Source organism: Ciona intestinalis, chromosome 1 (genome assembly GCF_000224145.3).
Source record: "Ciona intestinalis chromosome 1, KH, whole genome shotgun sequence".
NCBI lineage: Eukaryota > Metazoa > Chordata > Ascidiacea > Phlebobranchia > Cionidae > Ciona > Ciona intestinalis.
The window spans coordinates 9,244,195-9,264,671 of NC_020166.2; the positions used below are offsets into that span (position 1 = coordinate 9,244,195).

At 34.7% G+C, this 20,477-nt stretch overlaps 2 protein-coding genes across 3 annotated transcripts in view; both read left to right on the top strand.

The window, feature by feature from the left end:
- The first annotated feature begins 30 nt into the window (after positions 1-30).
- LOC100183602 (NEDD8-activating enzyme E1 catalytic subunit) lies at positions 31-6,260 on the top strand. Its single transcript, XM_002128324.3, has 12 exons — positions 31-215; positions 678-841; positions 1,383-1,463; positions 1,854-1,897; positions 2,359-2,423; positions 2,780-2,938; positions 3,461-3,563; positions 3,627-3,712; positions 4,111-4,226; positions 4,454-4,636; positions 5,267-5,385; positions 5,652-6,260. Exons 1-12 carry the CDS (start codon positions 99-101, stop codon positions 5,753-5,755), a joined length of 1,341 nt encoding a protein of 446 aa, XP_002128360.1. The 5' UTR covers positions 31-98; the 3' UTR covers positions 5,756-6,260.
- A 2,038-nt stretch (positions 6,261-8,298) lies between these two features.
- The window catches only part of LOC100177400, a 31,291-nt gene continuing 19,112 nt past the window's right edge, over positions 8,299-20,477 (top strand). For both annotated transcript variants that reach the window (XM_026839862.1, XM_009864216.3), the window contains exons 1-23: positions 8,299-8,402; positions 8,715-8,756; positions 9,036-9,138; positions 9,604-9,793; positions 10,380-10,508; positions 10,914-11,099; positions 11,420-11,557; positions 11,833-11,941; positions 12,035-12,296; positions 12,642-12,852; positions 13,199-13,370; positions 13,671-13,849; positions 14,340-14,466; positions 14,809-14,911; positions 15,337-15,565; positions 16,232-16,444; positions 16,747-16,884; positions 17,281-17,495; positions 17,768-17,950; positions 18,336-18,450; positions 19,008-19,148; positions 19,436-19,735; positions 20,321-20,449. In XM_026839862.1, coding sequence (XP_026695663.1) covers positions 8,336-8,402; positions 8,715-8,756; positions 9,036-9,138; positions 9,604-9,793; positions 10,380-10,508; positions 10,914-11,099; positions 11,420-11,557; positions 11,833-11,941; positions 12,035-12,296; positions 12,642-12,852; positions 13,199-13,370; positions 13,671-13,849; positions 14,340-14,466; positions 14,809-14,911; positions 15,337-15,565; positions 16,232-16,444; positions 16,747-16,884; positions 17,281-17,495; positions 17,768-17,950; positions 18,336-18,450; positions 19,008-19,148; positions 19,436-19,735; positions 20,321-20,449 — 3,681 coding nt within the window. In that variant the 5' untranslated portion in view covers positions 8,299-8,335. The remainder of the gene's footprint in view (positions 8,403-8,714; positions 8,757-9,035; positions 9,139-9,603; positions 9,794-10,379; positions 10,509-10,913; positions 11,100-11,419; positions 11,558-11,832; positions 11,942-12,034; positions 12,297-12,641; positions 12,853-13,198; positions 13,371-13,670; positions 13,850-14,339; positions 14,467-14,808; positions 14,912-15,336; positions 15,566-16,231; positions 16,445-16,746; positions 16,885-17,280; positions 17,496-17,767; positions 17,951-18,335; positions 18,451-19,007; positions 19,149-19,435; positions 19,736-20,320; positions 20,450-20,477) is intronic.

The following is a 20,477-nucleotide window of genomic DNA, read 5'->3' on the forward strand; positions in this document are numbered from 1 at the left end:
ATGATATCTATTGGACATATGCGGTCGGGTATTCCCCTCCGTAGTTTTCACATTTTTCAAATTTAAGAACATTTTCAAAGTTTTTTCGCTCTAAAATAATGGAAGTGGACGATTGCGATGATGGGGCAAGATGGTCAGGAAGATGGAATCATCTACAGAAGATTCTAGAACGAAATGGACCTTTCGTTCACCCGGATTTTGAACCGAGTCCAGACGTAAGTTTTAATGTTAACAAAATCACTTAGCCCCACTAATTCTAAACTTTACCCACCATCTTATTCTGTAATGTTACATAGTTTTAAAAACACTATTGATATAATAAAATCGTCTGTTTTCCACACTTATCTCTGTAGAACAATGTTGAAACAGCAGAACATTTTATATATATGTTTTTGGACACTTTTGCATACATATTGATTAAAAGGCTTTACAATACTTCTTACTAGCAGCCTATGTCTAAATCTTTCCATCTGCCATATTACTGAAATTGCCCTGAGTAAAAACATTTATGTAACTACTCTTTCCAATCTATCTGATAAAAAAAGCACTAAAAGAGTTCTCTGGTATGTTATAGATTCGGCTGGTAGAAAGTGCTAGGGTTGGTGGTTGTTTGTTTTAGCAGTTAACGTGGGAAAGAAATGCTCGCCATTGCCAAATAAACTTGTTTAATTCAACAGATTCTTGATTTCATGTTAAACTCATGTAAAGTGTTGGTGGTTGGAGCGGGGGGGTTGGGATGTGAGTTACTTAAGGATCTTTCACTGATGGGGTTGCGTCATATTCATGTCATTGATATGGACACCATTGATCTTTCAAACTTAAACCGACAATTTCTTTTCAGGTAAGTTTATTGTGGTAATAGGCCAACTCCAGCTTAAAACCCAGGTCACATGGCTTTTTTTTTTTTCGCTGCAGTTTCAGTGGTAGGACACTAGTATCATAACCGGTTGAATGAATAAACAAACTTTTTATCCCTATTGGCTGGAAAACAATTATAACACTGGTGTTCTGTTTTATTTACCTTATGGCTTACGAGTTACCACGTATGTTACTTGGTCAAGGATTATTTTGATTTTTTTATTTCTGTCATTGGACTATCCATTAGTGACCAATGGGTTGGAGCAATTGCCGTTAAGTGTCTAAATATACTTGACACTGATAGGTGTATGCGTCTTTGTGCACAGACATTGCTCCAATCTAGTGGTCACTAAAGGGTTATGATATCCTGAGTATTGAAGTAATTGACCAACTCTGTGGTAAATCCTAGGTCCAATAACATGCCATGTTGTGGGGCCTTACCCATATAATGTAGAATTCACTTAGTCTTGTGTGTTGTTACATACTTATTGATTATGTTACCTGTCCCTTTGTTTTTATTCCAGACAATGTGACATTGGTAAACCAAAAGCTGAAGTTGCTGCTTCTTTCATCAACAAGCGTGTGAAAGGAACGAAATGTGTTCCGTATCCTTTACAATAATATTCCATACAGTTACAGTTACTGGCGCATTTTATTTCTTAAATTTTTATGTTTTCATTCTATTTTTTTTAAATAAGGGGCCCTGAACCTCACTGGCTGTTGCATATATGTCTGTATACAACATTGAAGGAGCTAACAATATAAGTCATTTAAACCTCCCGTCTTCCTATACTAAATATTTTAGCTTTTCTTACTGGACTTTTGTTTCGATCCACACAAACAGATTGTTTCTTTAGTATCAAATTAAAAGCATCCGCTATGCTATGCATGAAAGGCACATTGTAACTAATCTATTCTGTAAGTTTAGTTTATGATGTAAAATATGAACTTATTTAGTAATAGTTGGTTTAACTTCCTTTAACTAAAACATTCAGTCATTTCTGTCGAATACAAGACCATGACTCATCATTTTATAAACGTAAGTTGCTGAGTAATAGCCTTATAGCATAGAAATCATGTTTTTACTTTCTCTCTTTAATAACTACAACACAGTGTAAAACTATTGTGTTGCATGCTGTAGCAGCCACACTTTAATACTTGACATTTCTACAATCTGATTTATCAGATTGTGTTTTTAATGAATTTAATCAGCCCTAGCACAGTGGTTAGCAAGTGTACCTCTGACCAATAGGTTATAGATTCAAGGCTTCCTGCTGCTACCCTTGTCGACATTTGTGTTCTTGGGAAAGACACTTAACAGTAATTACTCCAACCCGTAGTCCCTAATGGGTTGTTTAAATTTTAGCAATACAGAAAAAAACAATTGCCTACAGAGTTACATACGAGGACCACGTAAGCTGGCAAGAGGCGTATGAGAAAATAAAACAGAACATTACATTCATTTATACCAATCCTTTGTAATTAAGTATTTGTTTCTAGAATTCCATATCGTTGTTTGCGGACTCGATTCAATTGTTGCGAGAAGATGGATCAATGGAATGTTGGTGAGGTCATAATAAGCTTTGTAACAAAATAATGTACAATATGCATTTGTTTTATGTGTGTGTGTGTTGATCGAGAGTTACTTGCTTTTTCTGCACGTTGTCGGAAAACGACGTTATAACACAGGCATTCTGTTTCATACACCTCATGCCAGCTTACAGGTAACATCGCTGGTTAACCTTCTACTTTAGATTATACCAGTGGTTCTTAACCTTTTTCTCGCTTCACCTTTTTCAAATCACCAACCAATGCTCGCTCACCCTTCTAAAATTGCTTATATCGAGTAGACCAAACCAACCATAATAATCCCCGCACGCCGCACCCCTGCATTATATTCATCTAAACCAACTTTCCTCAGATAAGTTTACTCGAATATGACGAGGATGGAAACCTCGACCCTAGCTCTCTAATCCCTCTTGTGGACGGAGGTACGGAAGGTTTTAAAGGCAACGCTCGAGTGATTTTGCCAGGAATGAACGCTTGCATGGATTGTACGCTTGATCTCTACCCACCTCAGGTAAAAAGAATGTGTTTTCTTGTTTTTTTTTTATATTGCATAAAGTACATTGAAAGGCTATGTGGCCTAGTGATTAGATACTAGCATTGAAATCGTAGACATTGTTTTTAATGTTGGATACTAATAGGCATATGTGCCCTTGTGCAAGATTGTTTATAGAGATTGCTCCGACCCAGTGTTCACTAAAGTGGGTTATTACACACTAGGTGTTGTGGGGTAATGGGCCAACTTTGGCCTAAATGGCAAGGCCCATAAGGTGCCACACTGTAGGGCCTTACACAGTAATAGTAGAAAATGTTGTTAAATTACCATTGTTTTAGTTGCTATTGTAGCTAAGTGGTGCCCTTCCCAATCATGTGCATTTATGTTCTGCCTCAGTGATTTTGCCTTTTTCTTTTTTCTGACTAACTTTGTTGGTCATTCATCCCAAATATGTGCCTGTGCTGCAAAGAAATAAACCAAACTGCATACCTTACAAATGTAATTGAAAAACATTGAAAACATAAGTTTTATTATTCTCAGGTTAACTTCCCGATGTGTACAATCGCCCACACACCAAGGCAACCTGAACATTGTATTGAATACGTCAAGATATTTCAATGGGAGAAGGAAAAACCATTTGGAGGTTGGTGTATTTGGTGCCTATGCATCCTGTGGTCCAGGTATAACCCATGAATTAATATTTCAGACATAGCAATAGACGGAGATGATCCGGACCATATTAAGTGGATTTGTAAAGCAGCAAGCACAAGAGCTGATGAATATGGGATACAGGTTGTTTAACTCTGTTTATAACGAGCTTTCAGCTGTCTTGCGTTTTACTTCTGGTAATTGGTGGGTTGTCCAAATTATCAGCCATACATAATAAAAAATCTGAAAAATTAATCACCTACAAAGTAACACACTTGATAACTCGTAAGCTGGCACTAGGTGTCAAACCCGTGTAACGACTGTCGTTTTTTAGCCACGTGAAGATAAAGTAAGTTACATTCATTTACTTCTTTTTTTCCTTTGTTTTTCTTTCTCACAAAAAAAACTTTTTCTGTTAAGTAGTTAAGGTTTTATCGTATTTACTTTCTTATAAACACACTGGTATAAATTTGAAATAGGTTTCGCTAAAAATTCCTTTTAAAGAACCTAGTGTTTTAAAAAACATTTTTTTTTATATTTAGGGAGTGAACTACCGCTTAACTCAGGGAGTGATTAAACGTATTATACCAGCGGTGGCGTCGACTAATGCAGTGATTGCAGCTGCGTGCGCCAATGAGGTGTTTAAGCTTGCTACCAGGTACCAGACATATGGGTGGTAGACTGGTATCTATATATACGATGAGCATATTTAATATTAGGAGAGTTTTAAAGAAAAGTTTTTACAAAGGTACAAATTTATAAGTAGTGATATATGTCAGTTTTCAAATAACATAAAAAAAATAAAAAAAAATATATATTTTTTTTGCAACTTGCATGTTAACTTAGATGTCCAATACAAACACAAAAACCAACTTTTCCTTCAAGTTGTTCCATCCCATTAAACAACTACATGGTGTTCAACGACACAAATGGTGTGTACACTTACACATTCGAGGCAGAGAGAAACGAGCAATGTTTGGCCTGCAACAACACACCAAGGAACCTAAGTTTCAAACCTGATGCCTTGCTGAGGGAGGTTGTCGACTTTTTGTGTCAAGACAACTCATTGTAAGTGACAACATGGCAAAGTAGTATTAAAAGTAACAATCACCAATTCTTAAACTAGCGTTTTTTAATCTTAATCTAATTAGCAATACCTTTATGGAAAGTTTTGGCAATATAGTAAAATCGGAGTTTTTTAGAACTTGCAGTGCTGCTAACTTATTTATAGGACACAAATGTGCTAAGGTCCTAAAGTTGTTGTGTGTAAATGTTGGGGTGTATGCAATAAAAGGTTTTTAACCATGTCACACTACTCACTGTAAAGTATGTTTTAGATTAAATACTATTAAATGGAGTAATGTATAAATCTAATGGAAAGCCAATTTGCTAACAGATTGAGCTGCAAATGTACCTAATAAACATATAATGTATCAGATACCCATGAATGGTAAACAACTTTATGAAGTAGTTTATTTATAGGGTAGTTTTAAGTTTTCTATTTCACATCTTAACCTTATAAGAGTTTTTTTCTATCTTAGCCTATATTTTCTGTTTTTTGTGGTAGCTCATATTTTTCTATTATGGCTCCAATAAATATCAAGCTTTCACTTGGACATACAAGTGAAACTTTTAAAAAAGTTGCAAATATGCGAAACATCATACATGACATAAACTTGTGGTTGTTTTAAACTGCAGGCAAATGAAGAGTCCAGGGTTAACGACAACTATCGAGGGTTTAAACAAAACTTTGTACATGAAGAATATCCCATCACTAGAGGCCGCTACACGCCCCAATCTTTCAAAATCTTTAAAAGGTAACGGGTTTAAAACACAAACAAAATTGTGTTATTAATAAACAGCAATGCCATATTTTATTATACTAAATGAAACAATCTACTGGCATACGATCATTACCCAAGATAGAAGAAATCAGTTAAAGCAACAGTTAGTTTAAGCTTAAATATTAATAACTGACATTGTAAAAAAAAATTGAAAAAATATTGAAAGGGTCTCATATTTATTTGGGACCCTTTTCACCTGAGCAAATATTGTGATGTCATAGTTGTCATTGTTTCTTCAGATCTTGGCATTGTTGATGGACAAGAAGTGATTGTTGCCGACGTTACGACACCAAACTCACTTCGGTTTAAAATAAAGTTCAATGATGATGTCACTTCCTCTTGATGATGTCACAATGACACTTATGATATCATAATATATTAATGCGGAACAATAGACATGACAATGCAGTGTGTGATGTCACAATATCAATGAGAATAGTTGAGTGAGGATATTTATCAGCTTTTATGCTATTTACAGACAAAAAGCTGTTTTGGTCCTGCTTGTTTGTACAGGCACCTAACAGCAGGACAAAAGCTGTTTTAACCCCAAAACCAAGGTGCTCAGTAGATATAATGTCATCCTTAATGAAAAAAACACTCGAGCACCCCTAGTGATACACCTATGTATGCAGTGCAACAAATTAACTCGGCTTTAGATTATCACAAGTTGTCCATATACATTGAGTTCAAATCTCAACTCTAGCCGTTAAATGCAAACAAGTAGAAAATTTTAGCACTTTAAGATCGAACCTTGTCTCAAGTTCAAATAATATTTACTTTGAATGAACTCGATGTAGACTTGACTTGTGTGGTTTCTTGAAGACTAATAAACCTGTGTGACCTATGTACAGTGTGGCACCACTTGTGGGATAAGGTTCAATATATCTTAGATTAGTTTTCCTTTATTACGACAAAGTGCTGGCCGATAAACTCGACATATATTGTTGCGGTGATGATAAATTACAGATCTTGGTTTCGTGCTTGTTTATGTGGGTTATATGATTTCTATAGTATATTTGTTCACGTCTTTTTAAATCAAATCGAAAAGATTTTCTGCTAAAGCAGCAACTCGTCTGTAGACTTTGTACCTGGTTTTATTTTTTCCGAACACCCACCCCAATGGACTTTGAGCTTTGACTAAATTTAAAATTGTGGCAATTTTCACAAAATTGATGCCAAATTAAATTTTTGTTAATTTGATTGAGTAACATAAGAAAATAAAACCCCCTTACTGCAATCAGGAAGTTGTTCAAGTTGTTAAATTTTGTAGTTCAATTGCTTTAACAGGAGAAATAAAATGTCATTTCAATTTTTGATGAAACGTTAATGAAAATGTCAATTGGGTTGTTTATGTTAATTTGAACAGCAGATAATTTTATTTATTCCATAATAATAATAAATTAAATCTACATACTTGGCAAATTACCTTTGTTTAAACTTTATGTAAAACCCATGAATATAAGATTAATACATAGTTTTTTTTATAACACTAAGAACTATAGGAAACGGAGTAGGCTTGTATACATTAAATAAAATAAGTTTGAAATAAATATATTTAATCAGAAATACGCATTCTGGTTTGTGGTATTGCTGCTATCAGACATTATATATATTTTCGAACCGCTTTCTGGTAACAAATTAAATAAAGATTCATTTGATTGACAGATGAAAAGTTGGCATTATTTTTGCCAGAGAATAAGTTTTTAAATAATCTGTCTTTTGTTGTTGTTTTCTCTCTATTGTGTTGAAAGGAAAAAGGTTAGTCAAGTTAAATGGTTTGTTACGTAATAAAGATAACAATAAAATGTTCTAGGACATTGTTGATTGTGTGTTCTAGAATAATGTTTGTTACGTCATAGGCGTCGTTGATTTTTTCAGTTGCAACAACCGTCATTGTCGCCACTGTGTGTGTACAATGCTCGTTATAATGTAACAATGCAACCGCAATGTTATACCTTGCATAAAATCCCGACATTACGTCTGCAGAAGTAGAGACGACATATATGCTGGCACCTGTGGCTAAACATTCTAAGTACTTGTATAGAATGAACTCCCCGTTCACAGTGTGTACATGCATATATGTCTGCGTCGCCCACATTGCGGTTTTACTCGGATGTGGGCATGGTTAGGGGTTCAGGGTTCGATCCCACGCTTTATAAAAAATGTTGTCTCAATTTGGGCTAAACTATAAGTTTGTTATTTATTCGACTTTTTAAAACGGTATTGTCTGTTATATATCGACGAGTGTATATATACCGTATGTAATTAGCTGTCATTTGATGTATAAGATCATACTAATGTTATAAACCTGCAGTGAAAATAAGGTGTATAAAAACACCGGTGTATGGTATATAATAGGACACGCATGTTATAACCCGACTGTGAGCATGAAGTTCATTTATTCTGTTTAAAATATAATATAACATGGTGGGGGAAGACGGGACACCTTAAACACTTAATATCTAAATATTCTTATTGATTTTAAACAAATGAATTAACAATGGTCAATGGAAGTCCTGAATACGGTTTTATAATACTTTGAATGTTTTGTTTTACTACCAAAAAGGACGAGAAAAAGAATAAAGAAGTGTCTCATCTTTCCCCATCCTACTATAAAGCAAATAAATAGGCACAAAATAACCAAAATATTCTATGCTAAAAAACGAGGCAATATAAATCTTTAACTTTAAAGTTTCTTGTCCACCTTAACATTATATTAAACAGACCAAAGGTTTCGGGGCAACATGCAGATGTTATTAGCAATAAAAGCGCTGTGTTTATCGCTTAGTTTGCGCTGCACCGAGCCGGGACCAGCGGATTTGTCGCGACTTTCTGTCTCCGTTCAAAGTCGAACTCAAAACTCCGCTATAAATTGAGGCGCGCTGAGATTTTACTTCATTCCAGAAGAGTACGAAGCTTCATCATGAGGTTTTTAATCTTCTCAGCTCTGCTTTTACTTGCGTTTACTGAAGCTAGAAGACTCAATGCAAGTGAGTGTGTTTTATATTTATATTATAGGGTTACGATCATGTCTTTTATCGGATGGATTTTGTGTTTCTGTTTAATCTATGAGTTCTTATAACGTCTTATATAATGTATATTTAATTTTATTTATCGAAAAATGTTTTGTGCAACAAAGACGGGATAAATGCATTACGTTTATTGTAGGTCTAACTTTAAAGCGACTATACGATTGTATAAAATGAAACACCTAAATATCGAACACTATTTGTTAACGATATCCATCTTACCCCACAGTACCACATAGAGTATTTAATTAAACATTTCATTTCTTGTTTCAGATAAACCAGCTCGTCGTATACCACGACCTGCCAACTGCTCAAGTAAGTTTATATTCAAATAAGTCGAAGTAATATTCAAATCATTTTAATTATTTCTAAATACTTCAACGCAAGCATTTGCTATTCACTTTTTACGTTTGTTTTTGCTAACCATTCACTTCTTCAAAATTTTGCGTGGAACATTTTTTTATAGCTAAGCCTGTTTAGTTTGGGGTGTGGCTTTTCCCTTTATGCCTATTGTCCAGGTACTAAGCGTTTTACATTCTAGTAAAGTCACTTTACCGAGATTTGAACCTTATACTTTTTAATTTTATTTTTTAGATATTCAAAGCTTCGAACGCGGTTACAAATATACTTACGATTATGACGCAATAGTGGAAAATGTGAATGATCAATCGAATCCAATCAACGGCGTTCGACTTCGGTAAGTCGCCATTTATTATGACGCCATAACGACTTTTTATAATGTTTTATCCCCATATTTATTGTTACGTCTCTTTACGAGACGCTGTGATCTAATATGTGACGTAAATACTAGCATAACTTTTATTTTATCTCTTCGCTTACGGTGACGAACCTTGCAGTATTATAAGAAAACGGAAGTAAAGTAACAGTTGCCATAACACGGTAAACGTATTACTGACAATGTGGAAAATTCATTAGTGACCACTGGGCTGGATTTATTTTCGAAAAGCGCCTTACAAACGATATAAGCCAAAAATGTTAGAAGCATCCAACCCTGAACCATATCCTTTGAACGAAAAGAGACAGCGGCGTTAAATTAACCCAATTTTTGGGACGTCATTCTTTGTTTTCCAACGCTGCGAACCTGTGGCGTAATACACGACGTCATCCACACCAGTTACATAACAAATGACGTCATCTACAGATGCGGCAACGTGGTGATCACGGTTCCATCTTCGTGTACTGGTGTACTGAAGATCAGTGACTGCAATGTCTACGAAGGTCGGTTGCTAAGCAACGGTTCACTTGCTTATGACGTGGTATCATCGACGTCACGTGCGACCGAGAAGTCACTCAGGCGTAACGAGATATACTTTCACTTCAATCAAGGAGAGGTAAAGTTATACCCTGTGTTGGTTTCTATAGTTGATTGATTGGTTGACAACTTGTCAAATATTTGCACAAAATATACATGTGTATCTGGTGTATAAGAAGACACTTATGTTTAAACATGAAAGTAATCATGATGTGTATGAATACACCATGTGTGTCTGGTGTATAAGAAGACACCCATGTTATAGCTTGACAGTGAGCATGAGGTGTATGAATACACCATGTGTGTCTGGTGTATAAGAAGACACCCATGTTATAGCTTGACAGTGAGCATGAGGTGTATGAATACACCATGTGTATCTGGTGTATAAAAAGACACCCCTTACCATGTATAAACAGGGCGGAGTAAAATGGGACATGTTTTTAATCTTTTTTTTCTTCCAATTTCCAGTAAACAAATTTATTTACAGAATTATATAACCATATCCTCACAACCCAAGAAAAACATTGTTAATTGTCAAAAACAGTATCAGGCAACACGGGATATTACATGCTTACTGCATCCCATCTTACCCCACATTACTTATAAACATACTATGTATTCCCCACACTAATATGTATATAATCTAAAAACATTTGAATATTCAGATTGGAAAGATCTTCCTGAGCAACTTGGATCCAAGTGACGTCTCAAACATCAAAAGGGGAATCTTGTCGGCCATTCAGTTTAAATTCACTGGTGTTGGCGTAAGGAATCCACTCAGAACGCGAACCACAGTGAGAATAAGTTTCAAACTTTTAAAAAATAACATTTATCTATATCTCTTTAACCAAAAATTAATTACAACAATAATGAAAGAGGAATTAGCATTAAAGCAACAGTTATTAAAAAACAAATAAAATGTGAGTTATTATTGAAACAAATATTATAAATTTACCTAGTTTTTAAACCAAAGCGTGATAGGTGTAAATCACATCATACATTAAGCTGTTATGTTTGTATTAAAAGTGACCAGAAAATCTATGTTTTATTCACTAAATATGTATGTAACTTGCCTAATCCTTTCATCACCAGAAAACAACATTTGTTATATAACAGAGGTTTTCTGTTTCATACACCTAGTGTCAGCTCACAAGTTACCATGTATGTTACTTACATAACATTATGACATCACTGTTTAGATTGATGAGGTCAGCATCTTCGGTCAAGGTCCAGTAGATAGGATTGTGACATCATACAGGGAAGGATATGGAAGGGGGATTCGTGTTGAAAGGAACTTAACACAACTAAAAGTTCCACAGAAACAATGGGGTTCATTCTATAATATTTACCATAAACCGAACTTGGTGGACTGGCTATCTGACTGGGTATGCATTTTCATGTGTCTGTTTTAATGTGGCAAACATTTAATATACTATTAATATATAATAATACATGGGTAAGGTGTAACTCGACCATATTTACTATATGAGCATAGATCCAAGTTAAAACCACATTCAGGGTATAAACACTTAAACTATCTTCAAGGCCAACTGTAACACGTGATAAGGCCCTGGCATTTGAGGCATTCCCCTCTGGGTAACTCATACATGTAAAATAACTTAAATCTAAATACCAAAAAAGTTTTAAATTTCTGGAAATGTTTAAATCATTTAAAATTCTAAAACACTTCTTTTATGACTTTCAGTCAATGGAAAAATCCCAAGCCTTTTTCAACCGTGGCAGTCAGTCATGTGATTACACACTTGAACGAGGTCGCCATGTCACTGAAGCAAGATGTATCGAAACTCACCCAAAACTATTGGATGCTGACTGTTTCCTCCAAGTAAGTAACATAAAGGATAGAATGCTTAATCCTCTAGCTCACAATATTATCTTGACTAGGAGTGATTAACCATGGTTGGCAGTCTCATGCCACAGTCAAGCAGCTAAAGCTATTGCAGTGTGTAGATAAGCAAACATGACTTTTGGTTAGTTTGGACATTTATGTTCTAATGGGTGGTAACTTGAGTGACTTATTTATGATTGCCACTCCCATGTCTGTAGTTAGATCTGAAATAGCACATGAATATAAGCATTTTTGTTTTTCACATCAAACAGCCAATGTACAGACATCTGTTCTCTGCCGAAAACAAACCAGTAAGGATCAAACTGAACGTTAAGCAGACATCTGATGGCAGAATGAGCTCCAGTGATCGAGTCACTTTATGTAAGTCAAAACCAGATTTTCAACTTGTGTGTATTTTACTTTAATGTTTTCTTTCTATTCTATTTTCCAAATATCACCCGAACTCTATTGCAGCTCGTAAGTTCAAGAAGTTGTACCGTGAAGATTGGTTGGTATATGAAGAACAATGGGACGAGACAATGAAGGGAGTCCTGATGAGCTTTGACCCCGCCGCGACCTTTCGTGATGTCATCATGTTGCCTAGCAACCGATCTACAGGTGCAATACTCACACAACTAACTAGATCTGTGGCTATGATGTCACAAGAGGAGATGACATCATTATGGAGCAATATCCGAGCCTCGTGCACGAATGATGAGTTGGTTACTAAGGCAACGTAAGTAGGGTGTTATAGTTTGGGGTAATGTTATGTTTTTGATGATGTCATATCATTTATGATGTCTTATTCATGATGTCATAATATTGGTGATGTCATATTATTGGTGATGTCATATTATTGGGGATGTCGTATTATTGGTGATGTCATATTATTGGTGATGTCATATTATTGGTGATGTCATGTTTCCTACCGCATTACATATGATAGAGAACATTAGCTACAATAAATTTATCTTTTATACCAGAAGGGTATTTTAAAATATTTGTTTATGTAAAGTTTGTTGCTTGTAATATGTTTCTGTCACTATACCATGTTGCTTATAATATGATCTTGTTACAACAGAGATATCTGGGTTCGAATTCTTACAGAGTGCTCCACTGCCAACTGGTGTTTGCAGGAAGATTGCGACCCAAACCCCGCTTGCCAAGATAGTTTGGCTCAGATAATATCACCCAGGGAAATTCGCTCATGGACCCCTTCATTTGAGCGAGGAGTGATGAATGCCTTGACTTACATCCCAAACCCCAATGTTACAATCCTAACTACTGCACTGGTAAGCTGTGTGTATAGATATTGAACAAATGTAGAGGGGTAATTTATTTTAATGTGGCTGAGCAACAACAGTCGTATATTACAAGTGTTGTGATTCATACACCTTTTGCCCGCTTACGAGTTACGATGTATGTAATTTGTAGGAGACCACTGGTTTGGAACAATTACCAGTAAGTCTCTTGCTGTAACCTTACACACCCACAATGGTATCAGTGTCGAGCTTCATATCTGGTTTCCTCCAGTTACAGGGCAATCACTCTTGGCTTGATTAAGTATTTGTAAAAAATTTGAAAAAAGATAAAACTAAATTAACAAGATTTAAAAAAATTATAATTTCCAAATTTTAGAACATCTGCCGAGTTAAAGCAACCCCAGCAACAGTTCTTACTTTGGGAAAAGTGTTGGCTCGTCATGTGGAGATTTCTGAACAACAAGATCAAGAAAGAATCATCCAGGAAACGGTTGCTTACCTCCGAACACATATTGCCAACCGATGCAGCATTCAAAGTGGTGAAGCAGGTGAGAGTTTTGTGTTTCACATATACTTTATCGCTTGCGTGTTACGGTCGCAAATAAAAAAGGATTTTCTGTTTTAAAAAAGGATTTTCTGTTTTTTATTTGCTTTTTGAATAGTGTTTTTTTGTGTTTTACTTGTGTTATAAAAAGTATTTTTGTTTTTTACTTGTGATTTCACATTGAGCGCATGCTTATATCACTTATTTATGTTTAAAACTTAGTTTGACACTGTTGTTATTGTTTTACTCATCTAAGTGATAAATTGACAATCGCATTATCATTTTAACTTCGTTTATATTTCAGCTGCAATCAAGGAACCAATGATGATTGCTGCAATGAAGGCATTAGCTGCTGCACCAGAAGCAGCTATGGTTGGGGTCAACGACCTTTTGGATTGCGCTCGTAACCCCAGGTCATCCAGGGAGGTCGCTCTTGCTGGCATGCAAGCATTGAAAGACATGCCATATGCTGATCAACCACAGGTAAAAGAAATTAACTAAATACCTAATAGATAGGTTCTCAAATCTATATAAGTATCTGTTGAAGCATGCTGTTACCTGGAATCCAAGCCAGGGTTTGCCCATTGCCCTGTAACCATGGCACCATGGGCGCTACAATCATTTGTTCACTAATCTAAAGCAATCCCCAGTAATTGTCTTGCCCAAGGATGTGTACACCTATTATGTTATTACTATCAAGCTTCAAAATATTGACCATGTACATCCCATAAGCTCTATATTAATATTTTTTAATACGACATTTATTTAATATAAATCCGAGTGCTAGTTTTGTCATTGTTGATAATAAGCATGGGGTATTTGGAAAAAAGTATCAAATAAGTAGACACTAAATTTAAAATTTTTTTAAGCTCTTTGATAAGAAAGCACTTAATAACCAGACATTAAATTTAAAGTTATTTTTAAAATTAAAAAAAAATAATGCATTAAAAAGCTGGACATTAAATTTTCACAGCTTCGAACAAACATCCTGAGAATATTGGTCGATAACTCGCGAATCATTGAAGTTAGAATTGCCGCATATCTTCTACTTGTGTTGCAACATCCAAGCCAAAACGAGGTTCAGGAAATAATGACAATAGGTTGGTTATATTGTCTGTTCTTGTAAGATGGGAAATTAAGGGGTTGTTGCATGAGTGGGCCACCGTGTTTCTTTTATTGTGGCTTCATGCTCTGTTTCGTGTTACATCATGGGTGTCTTTTTATGCAACATGAGCGACTTATTGCATATCATACATGGTAGCTTCATATGCCTTGTGATTACTGTTAGATTTACGTTACAGCACAAACTAATAAACTTCCTATTTATATTTTTACAAGACTCAGAAATACCACCCTTTACATAAAATGTTGCACGGCCAAACTTACTTCAATATGACTTGAACCTACAACCCATAGTTTTAAAACTCTTTAAATATTCACAGTCACATCACCAACTGAAGAAAGAGCTTTGAAATTTTACATCGAAAAGCATTTGGTGTCTGCTGTAAAAATGCAAGAAACTTCAATGTCTATCTTGCCATATGAGTGAGTTGATATCATGGGGTTTTTATTAATCATATTTGCTGACTATGTTGTTGTGACTGTTTTGTCTAACCTTCTATCTGTTTATTTAAGAAATTTTGAATAACTTATTTTTTAAAACTAAATAATTTTATTTTTCAAAATAAAAATTTGAATAATTTTATTTTAAATATTCTTTAAATCATAATCTCTCCTTTTGACCTTTTTCCCTAAAAAAAGCATTAAATTTGTTCCCCTTTTTTAGTTTCTTTAAATTACTAGATCTTCTCTATTTTATTCAAGAAATGAGTAACATTTATGTAGTTTGTTCACTTTTTGCCTATTTCATCTTAACAGACTTTAGCAAAATGTCACTATAAAGTATCACTATGTTTATTTTAATTTCAGTAATTTTTTTACTGTTTCTCAATGTCCATCTTTGTTTATAGATCCGTTGAAACAATTCTTCGAGTTGCGAGAAGTCGACAATTCATTGAAGGAACAGAAGCAATTCGCGCAGCAGCCAACTCCAATGTTCATGAGAAGAAATACAGCCAGAAGAAAGCAATCTACATCCCATACATGTACCAGGAAGTCAACTTCACCCTCCAAACACAACTTATGTTTGCTGACAACCAATTCATCCCAGTTTTCGCGAATGCAACTATCCTTGCTGAGGTAAGGGGAAATAAGTGAAATAATTTTATTTTATTGTATGGTAAAGTGGGGAAAGTTGGGACACCTTTTGCTTTATTTTCTCATCCCAATTGATAGTAAACAAAGAACTTTCAAAGAATTACAAAACCGTATCCTCACGACTTCAATGAACTGTTGTTAATTGTTTAAAACATGACCAGTATGTTTGAATATCATGTGCTAAAGGTGTCCTATGTTCCCCCACAGTACTCTATATCCATTTCTAAATGGGTAAGTCAACACTCCTCTTAGTCCCTAAAACTAATACCTCATGATATTTTGGTTGTATCAATCTTAAAGAGATTTGTAAAATATGTTAGCCAGGCTTTCATGTTACAAGTTTTTTACACCAGAGCCTTTGGAACTATAAGTTAATTCAGATAACAAAGTAATTCGTTTTTGCAATCTGAGTTTAAAGAGTTTTGTTAAAAATATTTAACTAAAAATGAGCCTCACACAGATAGTTTTAATTTATATACACAAATAAAACATCTTTACTTTTAACAATTCCAAACATGATTTACTTTTCCACATTGAAAACATTATTTACTTTAATTAATTAAATATTCATGAGGTATTACCAATTCCAACATACTCCTACATGTAACATTGTATATTATATCCTATAATAAAACCCCATTGTTTCAGGTTGCTGGTAACAACATCACTGTGATTCAAGCAACCCTTGATCTTGAAAAGATAATGTCCATTGTTAAGCCATTGTTTGGCGACAATGGATTGCTACCTGACCAATCACTGAGCTCTCTTCTTCAAATCCCAATCATGCAACTCGTAACCCGTAACAACCTGGATGTTATTCCAGAATCAGAACAATCAGAATTGTGGAAAATACAAGACAAGGTGACTCTATTTCTGAACAATTATGTGCTTTTTAGCTTTTTTTACTGTGACCCAAGCATGAAGTGTAAATAATTGAAAAGCTTTGATGCTAATTTATAAAACTACACGCAAGTAACTTTTACAATAACAGTTAAAAGAATTTGTCAAATGTTTCTGAACTTGGGTTTGCATAGAACATATGTATATTATAAGGGGACAAAGATATACATTTAAAATAGATGATATTAGATTTATATATAGCCAGTTGGAAAATTACATTAAAAGTTAGTGACTTAAATATAAACTAACACTTTACCATACAGGCATGGATGGCATACAATATCCTGGCTTTCCAAAACAAACCACCAGTAGATATTACAATCCTGGGGATTCCCATCAAGGTAGAATCCCTGTTGCGAATTCCAAACATTAAAAATCTCAACATCTTAAATTTGTGGAAGGTGAGTTTTTTAGTTTAGAATTAACAAAAACTTTTAAAAATGTGTGTGCAGTGAAGCTTAGACATTTGTATAGCATGTCTAATATAAAGAGTTTAGTTAATCATGATATAATGCAATCAAAGTTATGCTTTTGATAATACATATATATTAAACAAGATAACCTAAAATGTGGTATAATGGTGGACTTAAGGCAGACACGCTTACCATTGTGCCATGGAACAGAACATATTATATAAATTAGGTTAAAAATAAAACTAAATAATAAAACTCTTTATTTTATTCAATTTTATTTTAATTGAATGAAGTGTATGAAACAAAACACCTGTGTTATAACGACTTTTATCTCCGGCACACAAAAAGAAATTAAGTTACATTTATTCATTCATCCATAAACAGTTAATTGACACCCTTGAGCAAGGATTGGTCTACAAAGGTGTGACATTCCAAAGAGCAATGGAAGGTACAATGGCCCACCCCACCTCCATTGGTGCACCTCATATTATGGTGTATGACATGTCAACTTATTATGATCTTGATGTGAATATTGTTGTTGAGGCAAAGAAACTTCTTCTCACTGGAGCTGGAAGGGTTAACCTTAAGTTCAAACCAAAGTGAGTATTTTGGTTGATGTGGTTTTGATTTAAAAAAGATAGCATGACTACTGCTTGAAATAAATCAATGTCTGACATTCGTTATAACACAGATGTGCTGTTTTTATATACTTTTGTGCCTACTTCCGAGTTACCATTTATGTATATTTATGTATCCGAGTTACCATTTATGTATCAGTGGGCAAATAATTTTCTTTGTGACTGACAATTTGGAAAAGCTGTGACAATTTGAATGAATCAGTTCAGTATTATTAACTATTTTATTCTTTCAGCATCCGAGTTTCCACATCTTCTCACAATCGTGTTCAACTTCCATTCGCTGAATTCTCAGGATCTGGTTACCAATACTCAATAAGTCATAACAGCAGTATCGATGGTTCCATTGTGGCAACACCAAGCTCAATTGTCGCACATTTTGAACCCCTTCCACCCTCCATGCAACTACTCAGATTCAAGTGGGTAAAAGTTAATATACCCTAGTTTTATTATGGTTCAGTCACTTCAGTGGTTAGGTGCTAGCATTATAAACTCATCAATGACTTATGAAAAAAATTTTGGCACAGTAAATATTAAATGTAATGCAAACATAACAGTCTTTTTATAAGCAGCAGTTGTTTCAATTTTTAAAATTTTTGGTAAAAAGGAGTAAATATTTTATAGTTTTGGTGCCTGGTACTGATACCACTGACAACAAACCACGAACATTGCTCAAACCCAGTGGCCACTTATAGGTTGTCTAAATTTGCCAGCCTTAAAATAGTCACTCGTATAATTTACGAGTTGAACCATGATTTGTATAACTGACTTATAAGTTGTCATTTTTTCTCTTTTTTTAAACAGAGCTGATCAGTTGGACGTTCGTTCTGGTCAACTGGTTATAGTCACGCCCCAGCAATCATGCTCGAAGCAATGCATTGTGGGTAACTGTGAAGGTGGTTCCAGCATTTACTACAAAGTATGTTCTATGATTAGTTGTATAGTAGAGTGGGGGAGGAGGGAGCACCATTTCATTATATTTTCTCGTCCAATTTGGTAGTAAACAAAGAACATTCAAGGAATTATAAAACTGTCTCACGATTTCCATAGACCATTGGTAATTGTTTAAAACAAGATCAGGATATTTGGTAATTATGTGCTAAAGGTGTCTCACATCCCCCTACCCTACTATAACACCAGAATGTTTATTATTGGTTGCTTAATTTCTATTTAGAATACAAATGAAGTTGCACTTAAATCCCAGAGTAAAATACTCATTTAACATACTTAACCTTGTGCGCACGTTGAATAGATAGAAATTGTGTTTACTACTATTCTGTTACCTTTAGTAATATATTGGTAATAATTATATATATATATATATATATATATATATATATCAGCATAATTTCCAGGTCGACTTATTCCAATATATTTTTCTCTCAAAAGGTTAAACATTTTTAGAGCTATCGATCCAATGTTGTAGATACAGTCCACACGAATATATAGAACTCAACTACTGTTATTTATTCACAGACTTGTGATGCTCCTGCCACTGATATTGGGTTGTATGTTCAAAGTAATGCAGTTTCCCACTACCAAGTAGCTACCTCTTGGGGTGCCATGCAAACCATGGTTGATGGGCAGAATGTACCAAGCCGTGGAATTAACATTGAGGTGAGAACACTGGTTGGCTGGTTGTGTTGTTTGAAACTAAGCATCACACTATGTGTGTCTGGTATATAAGAAGACATCCTGGTTATAACACTACAGTGAGCATGAACTGTATTAACACATGATGTGAATTTAGTGTAAAAATAATCGCACACAAAGTTACTTATATGGTTACTTTACTCATAAGCACATACAAATTGTATAAAACAAAACACCCATGTTGTGAAAAATGTCATGCCCACCATGCAAAGGTAAGTAAGTTACATTCATGCTTTTCTTATTTTACACAGATTGCCAGCCAGGATTCACACCAACAAGCATTGAACAGCATTGCTAAAATCACAACATCTTACATTCCATCCGTGAATGAAATCCGCTGTGAAGTAGGGGTGAATGGTGGTTCCCCCTGGATGGTTAGGGGTAACGGTTTCATCTACCGAACCCCTGAGGTGGCATCACAAACCATTGAAGGATTGCTAGCAAGCATGAACATTACAAACCCGTCAGGGCAGCAGATTGCAACTAACGTGCTTAACATCAGAAAAACTGAGGAACAGACAAATGAATTCTTCAGCTTTTTCTTCCACAATGTAAGTTGCTCTTATATTCATTTACACAGTTTTCGAGGCCAGTTTTAATAGAAACATGACAACCCTGATATATGATATGATTTTCATCTCAAACGTTCTGGTTTCCAAACTTAATGCCTAAAGTTTGGCTAATACTGGAAAAATTTGCCATACACAGTAACCAAAGTTTAACTCTGTAAAGTTTACAGTAACCTAAATGAAACTTTAGTTTTATTCTGATTTAATATATGTTTGTGCCCTCTTATACTTATCCTTAGTTATAGTCTGATCGACACTTAGTAATACTCTGATTTAATATATAGTTAGGTGGGGAAAGACTTTAAGTACATAATATTATCCTGGTTGTGTTTCAAACATTTAAAAACCGCCTATGGGAGTTATAAGGATACGGTTTTATGATTTTTTAAATGTTCTTTGTTTACTACCAAATGGGATGAAAAAATAGAATGAAAAGGTGTCCTTTCTGCCCCCACCCTACTATATATATGTGTGCCCCTAATACTATACATATGTAATTCCATAATCTAAGTTTACAGTAACATTGGTACTTTAAACTGTATTTAACAAATCTGACTTTCCACCCAGGATGCCATTGATGCTTCACACAAATATAAAGTTCAATCTCAACTACAACTCCCACTTGCTGGTCAGATGACTGCATCTGGTATGATCAAGTTGAAACCGGATTATTCTGGTTACTTGGCTAATATTCAAGTGAGTTTTACATGTTTATTTATTACTT